General features: G+C 50.6%; 1 protein-coding gene across 2 annotated transcripts in view; it reads left to right on the top strand.

Annotated features, from left to right (window-relative positions):
• The window catches only part of OC90 (otoconin 90), a 35,237-nt gene that overhangs the window by 19,566 nt on the left and 2,149 nt on the right, over positions 1-13,522 (top strand). For both annotated transcript variants that reach the window (XM_032315550.1, XM_032315549.1), the window contains exons 10-13: positions 3,343-3,396; positions 7,401-7,517; positions 8,605-8,776; positions 11,684-11,790. In XM_032315550.1, coding sequence (XP_032171441.1) covers positions 3,343-3,396; positions 7,401-7,517; positions 8,605-8,776; positions 11,684-11,790 — 450 coding nt within the window. The remainder of the gene's footprint in view (positions 1-3,342; positions 3,397-7,400; positions 7,518-8,604; positions 8,777-11,683; positions 11,791-13,522) is intronic.

Below are 13,522 nucleotides of genomic sequence, written 5' to 3'. Positions count from 1 at the left end.
ATGTGAAATCTAAATTTAACCAGCCATCCTGTATTTTTATTTGCCAAGCCTGGCAACCTTATGCCTCCAGGAGATCCCTCTGCACAACCACCTCCCCAGAAGTGTGTATATTTCTCTCCTCTGCTGCTGCTTTGAGAACAGAAGCAGAGCTCATGGTGCAGATCCTCCCTGGCTGTCCTCTGTGACCAAGGGCATTGCATCCCCAACTACTCCTAGACAGCCTGTGCCTTGGACTCCATGTCTAGAAAAAAAAAGAAAAGAAAAGAAATGGCACCTACTCCAAGCCAAACCTTCACCATGTTCCCTGCCAGCACAGCAACCATTCCCAGCAGGATTCACAGTGGCCACTTCCATCCTAAACTGAGGACAAATCTGTCCTCCAACACACACGTACTCACACTCATGACCTAGCAGTGCCCACAAACCCCCTCCAGAAAAGGAGGCCACCCCAATGCAGGCACAAACATCAATTACGAAGGAAAAATAGGGCTCGTGATTGTTCTCACCATGTTGGAATGAAATAATTATGTTTTGGACTCAGGCAGCTTTAGGATGGAATCCTGCCTCTCCCATTTTTCAGCTGTAGGACTCTGGAAGCATGGATCAACCTCTCAAAGCTTCAGTTTCTTCATTTTGGACAGCAGGGATTGGCAATTATTTTTTTTCTGTAATGGGCCAGAAAGTAAGTATATTGGGTTTTGTGGACAGTCTCTGTCACAATGACCCAAGCTGCCATCACAGCAGGACGACAGCCAGGACAACCCCTAACTGGGTGGGTGTGCCTGTGTTCAATGGAAGCTTCATTTATAAAAACAGCCCGAGGGCTGGGTCCATGGTGGACCAACCCCTGGAAAGGGATGGGTCCTTCAGGGCAGCAGGGGGTTAAATGAGGGAGAACACGGGAAGACTCTGCAGCAGCATCTTCTTCAGAAATGCTGGCGTGACACTAAAACACAGCAATGCAGTCTTGAGTCACATGCAGGACCCTGGACAACTTGCTTAGAATATGTCCTCTCATTTCTTGCTCCCACAACCCTGGGAAATCATTGCCATAACCTCCACACTGAGACGGTGAATGGAGCTGGAGAAAGAAAGCGTCCAAGACTGGGAGCTGGGTGGCAGGGCTGAGGTTCGAGGGCTCCACGGTGTCTGTCTTTACCGCTAAGCTGGACTCCCTCTTCAGCTGCGCTCCCTTGTGGACCAGCTCTAGCAAAGGAACAGGGTGGACCTTTCCCCCAGAGAGAGGTCTCATCACCCAAACATCGGTCTTATGCTAATCTGGCCCCTTGTCACTGAATCGGGACCAAAGTGTCAATCACTGTTCCTCGTCAGACTGCCATGGGCTACCTCTGCTGGGCCCCCAGTCCTAAAGCTGCCTTTTTGCAGGGGACCCTGCCTGGCTTACGAGCTGAGCTGGGTGGGTAACTGCAGTGGAGTGGTTTCTTTCCACAGTGGCTACTGGGACTAGTGCCGCCCACTGACCAGTTCCTCCAGAACAAGTAAGCAGGACAGACCGCACAGGAGCACAGCACGGAATCCAGTGGAGACCTGCCTTCTCAATACACATGTTTGGCTCTGATGATCACTCTTCGACGGGGCTCAGAAGAAATACCAGTAGACCTACTTTCCAGATGAACGGAGGACACTGAGGCTCTGGGAGGTTAAAATGTACAGGTGGTCCAGCATGAGACCTGCTGGACTGGTCTCGAACCTCACCTCAGACTGCAAGACTGGTTTTGTCTCTGTGATATGGTAGTGACTCACAGGGAACAGCCTCATACCTGAAAACATCTAGGCCAGGATGTCATCAGAAGTGACCTAACCATTTACTTTGCTTATGGCGATGAATAACAATGGATTCTTTATTAATAAGCATAGATCACTCATAATAACTATTTACCAGTTACTAAGAATGAAGAGATAAACAAGTGGATTCCTCGATTAAGAGGCAAGGACACCAGGGAGGATGTTGGTGGACTGGTGTGCTCCTAAGCCCCTCCATATAGCCTCTGAGTTCTTCCCCCGGCCCTAGAAGGCCCATACAACAGATAAAGGAGGCAGTCATTTGCCTGGGGGTAATACAGCATAGGATTCCGTTAGTTACGAACCTGCGCATTTTACTCTGAAGAGAACCATCTGCCTGGCTTAGAACCGTTGAGGTTCTGTCTCTTTGCTGGAGCGTTTTTGTGTGTCCACATCATCCGTCAATTGTAAGCCTGATTTCCACAGAACACCATCATAATCTTGATCTTTGACACATTGAATTCAAGGCAGTTCCTCCCTTCCCCAAGCCTGCTGGAGTAATCATTGCTAGCTCTCTGCGGTATAGTCAGAAGAGAAATGGCACCCCAGCTCGGTGGCTAGGGTGGTCAGGGGTTAGGATGGGTCACTTTAGCCCTGGTTTGCATTCTGCCACTTCCTAGCTCCATGAACAAGTGACCAGTGTGTTCTGTGTGTCCCCTTTCTCAACTCTGAATAAGTGGTGAGCCTGGTGTTAATTCGTGGGGTTTTTGCTGAGTCAGTACAAGCCAAGTGCTTAAAGCCATATCTGGCATGTAGTATGTCTTCATCTGTTCCAGCAGCTACAACAAAATATCACACACTATATCACCTGTGAACAACGGAATTTCTCTCTCGTGATTTCTAGATGCTGCAAGTCCAAACTTAAGACACTGATATGGTCAAGTTGGGCGAGACCCACTTCCTGATTCATAGAGAGCCGCCATCTTGCTGTGTCCCCACATGGTGGAAGGAGCCACAGAGCTCTGTGGAGGCTCTTTCATAAGGACACAAATTCCATTCACGAAGCCTCCACCCTCATGACCCAATTATCCCCCAAAGGCCCCAAGACCACTGACGATTAGGTTTCAGCCAATGAATTTTGGGGAAACACAGACATTCAGTCTACAGCATTGTAGGAGCCTAATAACAGTCAAACAACAGACTCATTTTACCAAGAACCAGGGCTCAGTAGTCTTTTGGGAGCCACAGAGCAAGGAACTAGAATCCACAATTCTGTTGCCTTGTTTCTCTTTGTTCAAAAATATGTGATTAATTTTTTTGTTTGTTTAAACTCTAGAGACGTCTGCTTTCCTAAAGTATTTCAAAGATGCAACTGCTTCTAGCCCAGCAGGCTACAGCTGCCTTTGCCAGCATGTCTGTGTCTGGGGAGGGGAGTCTTTTTGACTTAGCAGTGACCCTGACATCACCGGCAACACTGGGAGGTGATGAGGGGCAGAGCAACATTGCGTTCTGTGCCCAAAGGATGGGAACTGCTTCAGGACACAGGGGTGGAACAGGCTGGGGTCAACATTCACCCTGTCTCTTTTCTTTCATGGACAGAAGTGGGCCAAGACCAGGAAGGCACAGAAGCCACTAGGACCACATCCCCTCCAGGTAAGCACACTTAGCTTCTCCCACCAGCACACAATGATTGTCCCTATATGTTTATGAGCTCAAGTGTGTTCTAAAACATGGAGGAATCATTGAGACCAATTTACTTTTATACCACCTCCCCGCAAAGTAGACAAATGAAGTTAAAAGGTAGATCCACGAATAGGAAGAACTAGAAGCCTACCTGATAAAGAGATGCATTTAGAAAAATATGGAAAACAGTGTTTTGTTTTCTATTTAAATCACCTCTACTTCCATGTTATACAGATAGTCACTTCTAGTATCTGCAGGTGCTCCCTTCTAACGTCTCCCGCCTGCCGAGCATACCGTGAATGTAATTCAAATGCACTAAAGATCACTTGGCACCATGGCTTTGTAGTCTGAGCTGTATCACCTAAAGAGTGAGCTGATATTCCCCTGACATTAAATACCTTTCTATAACATGATTTTTAGTGGCAGCTGTACCATGGTTTCTGGTGTGGAATACCAAAGAGCATGAGCCAATTATTTCCTACTTTGTTCTTATAAATAATAGATAAACGCTTTATACCCATCCACTTCTAATTTGTCACAATAAATGCCTAGAAGTTGGATTACTGCACAGAGGGCGTAATCATTGCATGTATCCATGCAATATGTATGTATCCATATGTTACCAAATTGCCCTAAAGAAAAATCAAAACAACTTATCCTCATACCTCTCTCCCATGGCTGATACTGTGGACCACTATTTAAAAGCAAGTGAACAAAACCTCTACCATGTTAATAGGAAAAAACCCATAGTAGCTCATTTCTCCTCTTTTCCTCTCTGATGGAAATTGAAAGTTGGTGTTTTTTGTACCCAACATGGGCTGGCCTCTCACTCTGGGAGCTTTGGACCAGGCCTGGACAGAATTCCCACATCTTAACTGAATTTATGCTGACGGGTCACCAGTGTCAGAGCTAAGAGCATTGAGACTGGGGCCAACTTTGCCCTCAGGTGCACAGTGACCTTCTCAGCCTTGGGGAGCGAGGGCAAGAGGAATTTGTTCGCCAATGGGGCGGCCATTCAGGCAGAGTGATAAATGCCGCATGCCCTCATCTAAGGGGATGAGGTAGGGGGTCTCATGTTTGATTAGCACCAAGAATCTACAGAGTTCTTTCTCAGAGGGTGAGGGCTTCTGGAAAGACACTCAGACTTGGCAAGGAGCACACACGGGCTTCTGGGGCTTTCTCTGCTTGTCGAGTTTTCCACCTGGAGAGTCTTTAACCCCAAATCAGATGTGTCTTCACACTCACTGAACGATTCTAAGGGCTGTTCTTGAATTTTCCCTCCTTGCTAGGCATTTAGCTAGAGGGATTATTCAAACACCAAAACAAGTATTATTAATATAGTCTTACAAATGGGGAAATCAAGATTGAGAGAGGCGAGAGACCTGTCCAAGGTCACCCAGTTAGTACGTGGCTGAGCTAAAACGCAAACTCAGATTGCCTTACCTCTACAACTGAGTTCTACTCCTCTCCACTGACTAGGTGAGTTCTCTCAAAAAGAAACAGAGCTGGCATTTGTTAATGGTGAAAAGGCTGACTCTACTCGGGTTTCTGTAGCAGGGAAGAGAGACTGTAGGGTAACCATGTTTGACTCTCATCTGTATGCAAGTGACTGGGACTTTTAGAGGGAAAATGGGACGGTGGACAAGAGGCCAGAACTCCAGCAGGGTCAGGGCAGGGGAATATTCCAAAAAGGGGGCAGGGGTCTGTTTTCTGAAAACTTAGGCAAGGCAGGTGTTGGGTCAGCGTGGGTCTCAAGCTCTAAGTTCTTTGGGCTGTCTGGAGCTTTCTTGGGCAGGAAGACAAGGGGAAGCAGGAGGCTGGGTCATCCTGGGGAAACCAGGCTGGGGTTGGTCTACGTCTCCTAGCACAGGGGCAGGGCATTGATGAAATAGTCTGTGCTGTGAATTTGTAGTTCTCATAGGCCACGTTTGAGGCCTGGTTGAGAAGAGGGCCCAGAGGAGCCTGGCTAACGTCTGGTCAAGGAAAATGTCTGTCCGTTCCAGCAGTCTGGAACATGGTGGAAAGAAACCAGTTCATGGGTTTCTGCTGGTGGGATTGGAGAGGAGGTGAGGCATGATGTTAGACCCAGAGGACTGAGAGAACAACAGGGCCTCTAAAGCCTTGCTGCCACCCCCCAGGGAACAGAGCATTGAGCAAAGACTCAGGAGCTCGGATGTATGAAGCAAACCAATATGGTGGGTCTGGGAGAGATTGCCAGTCAGGGGTCCCTGAGATGCCCAGGCTTCACCCTATGCTCTGGGTCTGTAGATGGTGGAGCAGAGCTTACCAAGGCCCCTTTGGCTGGACCAAACAGGGTTGGAGGTGTCACTGCTTCTGGCCAAGAGAACAGGTGGGCCAACACAGAGCAAAGGGAAACCTGGATAGCGCCAGGGAGAGATCCCTGGCAGCCTTACTGGCCTCGGCGAGGACCTGGCACTTAATTCACACGATGGTGAGAAGGTCTTCCAGGATTCCCAGGAATTCGAGGCAGGTTGTGCTTGCCTACATCACTGAGCACCAGGAACCAGCTTCATTTTTCCACCATTCTTATCTCTTCACTTGTAACCACCATGCTAGGGCTCCACTTGGCGGGTGCATGGTAGTAAATATGACATGGGCTGGGGCAGTTCTGGTCGTGAGATGTCACTCAACTGGTCTAGCAGGGGCTCTTGCCCAATGTAACTTTATCACAGAGTATTCATGTATATGTGTTTGGTATATTTATGTTCCATTTACTTAATATTTTAGCACATTTTATTTTTTGTTTTAAATTTTTATTTAAATTCTAGTCAGTTAGCATATAGTGTAATATCGGTTTTGGGGTAGAATTCAGTGACTCCCAGCCGGTGCTCATCACAAGTGCCCTCCTTAGTACGCAGATGCCTTCTAGCCCAGCCCCTGCCCACCCCTGTCCATCAATCCTCAGTTTTCTTCTCTATAGTTAAGCATCTCCTATGGTTTGCTTTCTTCTCTTTTCTTTTTCTTTCTTCTATGTTCATCTGTTTTGGTTATTAAATTCCACATATGAGTGAAATCAGATGGTGTTTGTCCTTCTCTGACTTATTTCACTTAGCATAATACCCTCTGGTTCCATCCGCGTCATTACACATGGGAAGGCTTCATTCTTTTTCACGGCTGATTAATATTCTATTGTATATACACCACATCTTCTTTATCCATTCATCAGCTGATGGACATTTATGCTCTCTCCCTAGTTTGGCTATCACTAATAATGCTGCTGGGAACATTGGGGTTCATATACCCCTTTGAATCTGTATTTTTGTATCCTTTGGATAAATACCTTGTAGTGTAATTGCTGGGTCATAGGGTAGTTCTATTTTTGACATTTTGAGGACCCTCCACACTGTTTTCCAGAGTGGCTGCACCAGTATTCATTCCCACCAACGGTGTAAGAAAGTTCCCCTTTCTCTGAGTCCTAACCAACACCGTCATTTCCTGACTTGATAACTTTAGCCATTCTGACTGGTGTGCGGTGGTATCTCACTGTGATTTTGATTTGTATTTCCCTCATGATGGGTGATGTTGAGCATCTTTTCATGTGTCTGTTGGCCATCTGGATGTCTTCTTTGGGAAAATGTCTATTCAAGTCTTCTGCCCATTTCTTAACTGGATTATTTGTTCTTTGAGGGTTGAGTTTGATAAGTTCTTTATAGATTTGGGGTACTAGCCTTTATTCTGATATGTCACTTGCCATTATCTTCTCTTATTCCACTGACTGCCTTTTAGTTTTGTTGATTGTTTCCTTCTCTGTATCACAGAGTATTTGGAAATTTTCATGTAACATTTGTGGATCCCTGAGACTCTGCCCTCCCATCTGCAAGCCCAGATTGAGGATGCTTTCCTAACACTTTGTTCTCCTGAAATATCTGCATTTGGGCTTGAGTGTGTGTCCATCTGCAAATCTCTTCCCGAACTGCCTATTGAATATAAGCCATGACGTTGTGTGTTTTCAGGATCTGCAGAGATTGCTGCCTCAACAAAAGGAGTAACCATGGTCCCGGCCGGTTTGAAGTCTTTGGGCTTAGCTGCATCATCCACCAAAAGTGGCCTAGAGGAGACAACTGGAAAAGGTGAGTGGGAGCAGGCAGAGAAGCCTCTGTCCTCTCTTGGCCTTGAGATTCTCTGGGTGGGTAGGTAACAAAGGCCTTTAGGCCATGGTGTCAAATTGTGACCTCTTCATATTGGTGCGACTAGAAGGAACCATTCCTTTCCAGGGGAAGTCATGGGACACAGAGGGGACCTGACTTGCCCATGGCCACTCACCTGCTGAGCCAGGGAAAGGGGCCTGCTGGCCTAATGTTCCCATCGCTCTTACTGGCCCCCAAGGGAAGAACTTGGCACCGTGCACATGAAGTTGTTGGAAAGAAGGAAATATCTGGGCTTTCACTCCCTCTCCCTTCTCTCTCCTCTTACCAGGGGTTGCACCGGAGGCCCTGCCCCTGCAAGGAGCTACAGACCCAGGGGAGGGCTTTATTAGTACCAGGCCAGCTCTCTACAGCATGCACTGCAGAGTGATGGAGAAGACAGCATTTGAGAGGGGGGCTGGGCTGAGAGCCCTTCGCAAGGCCCCCGGCTTCTTGGTTCCCCACCCCCCGCCACTGGACCTGTGATCATGGGGTCAGCACAGTGGACTGTAGCTAGTCTTGGCCAACATTTCTGGCGGAGGAGGAGGGGACAGGGGTAGAGAGGGGGTGCAGGAGGGCAGAGGCAGAGGTAGAGAAAGAAAAATCGAGGGCTCTGAAGGCGAACCCAGGCAGAGTGCGCTAACCTGCTGGAGTCAGGACGTCCACAAGCCAGGATGCCCCCAGGACTCCGGGTGCTGCAGGGCCTCAGTGGGACACGGTCACTCTAATCGGCAATCACGTGTGGCTGAAGAGCACCTCTGGTCCCGATCAGCCCCCCACACTTCAGGGGGATTTAAGCAGGAGTCTGGGCAGAGCCACAGACACCTGGCAAGGAAGACATGCTCTCTGAAAGCTGAACCATACTAGACAGGGTGTTAGACGGGGGACTAACCCGCAGCAGTTTTCCCAGAAGGGCAATGGAGGCAAGGACACGGGGTTCCTCGGATGACCAGTACCCATCTGCATCACTGCCTGCCTGTGTGAACTCTGTCCCAGTGTCCCCTCCTCTCCTGACAGCCCTGTTTCTGATCAGCCTGTGACAGGTTCACCTTCCTGCACCTGGGAAGTAGGGACAACACACGAGTGATGCCTCAGCTGGGAGAGATGCTCTTTTGTCTGACATCCCGGTGCCCAGAAGAATTTGAATCTTATGGGTGTTACTGTGGGCAAGAAGGACGAGGCGAGCCAAGGGATACCCTGGACAGGTAGGGATGGGCGAGGGTGGCAGGCCAGGGGTGCTGACACTGCCCGAATGAGAAGTGATAACTCTCCTCTCCACTGGGGACAGCTTCAGGCTTCACACAGAGCACGGCCTCCCGCGGGGCTGCGGCTCAGGGTCATGGGCAGCTGAGGCTCAGACTTGTCTGCAGTTATTCAGTGGCGAAGGAGCAGAGCCAGACAGATGCTGACCTGTGGATATGGTGCTCCAGAGCACCTTCAGCTCTGAAGCACCATAGTACTGCCGATGGCCCCAAGAGAGTCCATCTGCAAAGACCTTTCAGGAGACCCCAAATCTGCCCCAAGTACTAACCCCAAGTACTGCCGATGGCCCCAAGAGAGTCCATTTGCAAAGACCTTTCAGGAGACCCCCAAATCTGCCTATTTTGCAACAAGGAACATGTCGAATTGGCACACCCACCCAGTTTGCCCTGCAGGTGACCACAGGAAAGTTACTTCCTCAATAACTTTTTTAAAAAAAAATTACTTATTTTTTGAGAGAGACTGAGAGAAAGAGAGAGAGAGAGTGAGCGAGCAGTGGGAAGGGGCAGGAGGAGAGGGAGAGAGAGAGTCTTAAGCAGAATCCGTGCTGAGGGCAGAGCCCAACAAGGGGGTTGATCTCAGGACCTTGAGATCACAACCTGACCCAAAACCAAGAGTTGGACACTTAACTGACTGAGCCCCCCAGGTGCCCCAGCTTCTCAATAACTTTTAACTGCTCAATTTTATATCTGCCACTTTTGAAAGAATTTTCAGTGACCTCGTGTCTTGGTGAATCCATTCATTCATTTATGCACCCGCCCCACCCCCCACCACCCACCCCAGGCTGGTGCATTCTACCCACCTTTCTTGAGCTTTTGCTCTGTGCCGGGCCCTATGCTGGGTGGTGGAGACACACAAATGAGCTTACACCTGAACAAAGCAGCTCGCAACAAACTGCCAGTGCCCCAGAGGATCTGCGTGGTGCAGGAGACGGGCATGTCAACCAAAAGACCACCAAGATCATAAATGCAGCGGTCAAAACAGGGAACAGTGGAGGAGCCAACCTAGACATGAGTGGAAGGAATATTCCGTGGGTGGAGTTGATAAGATGTAAAGCCTGATTGCACGCGGGAACTGTCATGGCCCCTGGCCAGCAGGCTCTGCGCTCAAAATGCATATCCCTGGGATGGTGGGGCTGCTGAAGGAAAATCCACAGCTAGAGTAGATACAGGAGACAGGGAAAAAGACAAGGCATGGTGCCATTAACACACAGGCTGGAGGGCCGGCAGGACCACGGCGCATGTCACTTGCAGGTCAGATGGTGTCTGGCTGGCTGTGTCTCTCCCCCAGACACCCACCTCCCTGGCCTTTCTCCCCTTGCCACTCAACGCCTTCCAGCCCTATCATCTGACCAAGCTCCGCAGGGCATCCAGTGGGGAGGAAGCTAGGGGCTCTGCTACACAGGCCACCTTCAAAACTTAGCTCCCGCTGGGTGACAGTGAGGACGCATCTATTTTAGCAGAGTGTACACCACACTGGAATCATACGTGTGTCTACATTACAAGTTCGACAACGTGGGCTCCACTCTCGGAACAGTGTAGATACTCCCGAGGCCACAGCACTCAGGACACAAGGCAAGAGGTAAAAGTCTAGCAGTAGTCACTGTGTCCTGTCGAACCCCATGGAAAGACAGTGGGGTTGCTCCTGACCCCTGGCCATATTTCACAAAAACATGAGATTTGACCAGCAGGCAATTAAGTTACAATATGGCTTCCCTGACCTTCATGGGGAAAAAATTAAAACAAAGCCATTGCCATGACCAAGGAAGAGTTACTCAAATTGATTTCATTTTCTGCAGGGATGTCTTTTCAAAACCATGCATACTTTACATTCTGGGCAATTTGGGTGACTTTTAAGGGTCTTTTGATCATATGTGATTTCTGATTCACTCGCTGACTTCAGATTTTCACTGAGATTAGCTTTTCACCACCACCCGCCCCAGGCAGGTGCACACACAGAGTGTGTGGTTCAGCTGAGCAGGGCGACCATTTGTAACTGACGCAGACCTCCAGCCATCGGCCACTGTGGCAGGCACAGTCGTGGGGCTCCCCCCATCACTGGCAACGGGGGAGGCCGATTCTTGGCTGAGCACTAACTCCACAGAAGGGCAGCCGGTCCTGGTGGAGCCCTGCTCTGGCTGTGGCCTCTGACACCACGTGAGAGCTATCTGCAGATGGATGAGTGGCAGTGAGAGGGTTTGGGGACAGTGGCGGCTCCTCTGGGCTGGCACCGTCACAAGATTCCACTGGGTATCTATGGGCTGGGCACAGTGGAGACGGTGAGGCTTTATCAGGCCCAGATGGGGGCTGTCTATAAAGCAAGACACCGATTTGTTCCCGTATGGCTACGGAGGCCCTGCTTCATGCTGGACGCTTTCTTAGATGTTCTTTATTTATGCTCAAGGTCATTACTCTGCTCTCTCTCAAGGCTAGGGTCCAAAGGGGTGCCCTATGGATGTGAGATTAATCGTTCTATTACGTAAAAGGTCAGAGGGGGCAGGGCCACTGCTAGTCCATCTGGTAGCTTCGTGTAAACTAAAAATGGTAACCTCTTCTCAAGCTCTTTTTTTCCATCTCAACAGATGCAAATTATCATAAATATACAAATCATATTTGCAATCTACAGAGTCATAATAAGAACACAAAGAATTTTTTTAATGGCAGGATGCATTCAGTGTGACTGACACGGTTTCAGATGTGGTATCTTTGTGAAGTGCACAAGCTAAACAACCATACATGGTGGTTGTGTGTGTGCCGGAAACAGAGGCCTTGGCTTCTCTCCTGCTGTAGGGTTTGTGGGAGGGGCAGGCCTTGAAGGAGTTCCCGAGTCCGCTTGGTTTTGCTTGGTCGTAGGTGCTGTTTTTCCCATCACTGCTGCGTGGAGCAGGTGAGACGCCTGGGCTGCCTGCTCGGGAGGCTTCCTCGGTCACCAGTGCTGTGCGTGGACGGTACAGCCAAGTGTAAGTGCTGGGGGCCTTCTCAGAATCACATGGGGTTCAGGCCTCCCGATGCTGCCCCAACCATGTCTTCGTCTACGTGATTTAGTACTCTTCTTAGCCGTGACGCACACTTACTACCGATCCTGCCGAGGGCACGGAAGTTCAAGAGCTAAGTCAGCTGCCAAAAGTCAGAGCTGGGTAGGAGCAGACCAGGAGCAAGTGGCTGTGCTTATGGCGTGCCTGCTGCGTGCCAGCCGCAGCTCTCAAGATGGATGAACAGAGTTAGACGCCCCAGGGATCCTGTGTGGAGGCACCGAGTCCTCCCTTTACAGAGGTGGCGGCGGAGGTCACACTGCAGAAAGAAGTGGGTGGTGGGAGCAGGAGTGGGGCCTGGAAAACCACGTTGCCTCAGACCCAGAACCCAGTCCTTGTGCTGGGGGCTCTCATGGCATTGTGTTATCTCCCTGAGAAGTGGAAGCCCTGTCCTGAGTGATACCTCCCAAGGAGCTCCACAGAAAGGGAGCGGATCTGGCTGAAGGCAGTGGACCCGCAGCCCCCGTCCACCCTCTCCTGGAGCCTCCTCGGGGTGTCTGAGAACCAGCACCCCTGGGAGCGAGTGTGAAGCTCATGCACCCCGGGGCCAGCTTTCCATGTCCAGCCCGCGGAGGCAGTTCCTCTAGGCTTTGCAGCTTCAAGTCCCTGCTCCCTGGAGCAAGTCATGAGAGTCCTGCGAGGGCTTGTTCCCACCCTTGTGTTTCCTCCATGGAGGCCCCTCCCCTTCGTCTGCCCTCCCTCAGCATCGGCGGGCCCCTCCCTGCCTCCTGGAGGTCCGCATGCACCTGTCACGCCCAGGAGCCCCGTGCTCACGCGTCACTCCTGACTCCTGCACTCACTCCGTTATCTATCCCACACACCTCTCTTGGGAACGTGGGAACTCTCAGACACAATCCCTGCCTCAAGTGCCCCGCAGCCCGGAGGACAGACAGATGCGCAGGTTCCTGCTCTCATCCCGGGTGGAAGTGCTCACGAGAGTGCAGGTGCCCTGGGACCCGAGGAGGGGGTCTGAGCCGGGAGAGCAGGGCACAGGGTGCTGAAGAACTGAGCAGTCGGAAGAGGGGGCAAGGAGGGATCTTACAAGACGTTGTCAGGTTCCCAGATGGCTACACTGGGTGTGGATGTTCCCGGAGAAGGGAAAAGAGGAAAACTAGGGTATTTGGGGGAACTTCTGGCAGTGTAGGAACAGAAGGGGGCGCTGGGGGACGGCTGTGGCCAGGTGCGGCAGGGAGCTAGACAGGCACCAGATGATCACCTGAGGTTTGAACTGCTGGGGCATGAGGAGCCGGGACGGGTACAGAGCCACAAGTGACAGGATCAGATTACTGTCATCATTGGCTGTCACCACGCCGTGGGATCTCACCTACTCAGCTGAGGAAGGCTCTTTCGCTATCCCCGCAGCCTCAAGGAAGCCAGTAGCACGGCCTTGGGGGCTGAACTCCGGTGGGGCTCCAGGGACCCAGGTCAGCCCTCCGTGAGCGCAGAGCAGCGTCCTGCACCACACACGGTGCTGGGTCATGAGAACAGGGCAGAGCCTGCTCCGTGCTGCCTCCACACGAGGCCCAGAACTGCTCGGGGGAGCAGGCTCTCGTGTGTGTCCACTCTGCTCTTGGCCCCACGTTTGCCCGCCCCTTCTTTAGTTTCCTTGTGTTGGAAGGCAACAGTGTAGGAATTTAGAGGGTCTGTGTGCTGAGAAAAA

Source organism: Mustela erminea, chromosome 16 (genome assembly GCF_009829155.1).
Source record: "Mustela erminea isolate mMusErm1 chromosome 16, mMusErm1.Pri, whole genome shotgun sequence".
Lineage (NCBI taxonomy): Eukaryota > Metazoa > Chordata > Mammalia > Carnivora > Mustelidae > Mustela > Mustela erminea.
This window is presented reverse-complemented; position numbering and strand designations above follow the sequence as displayed.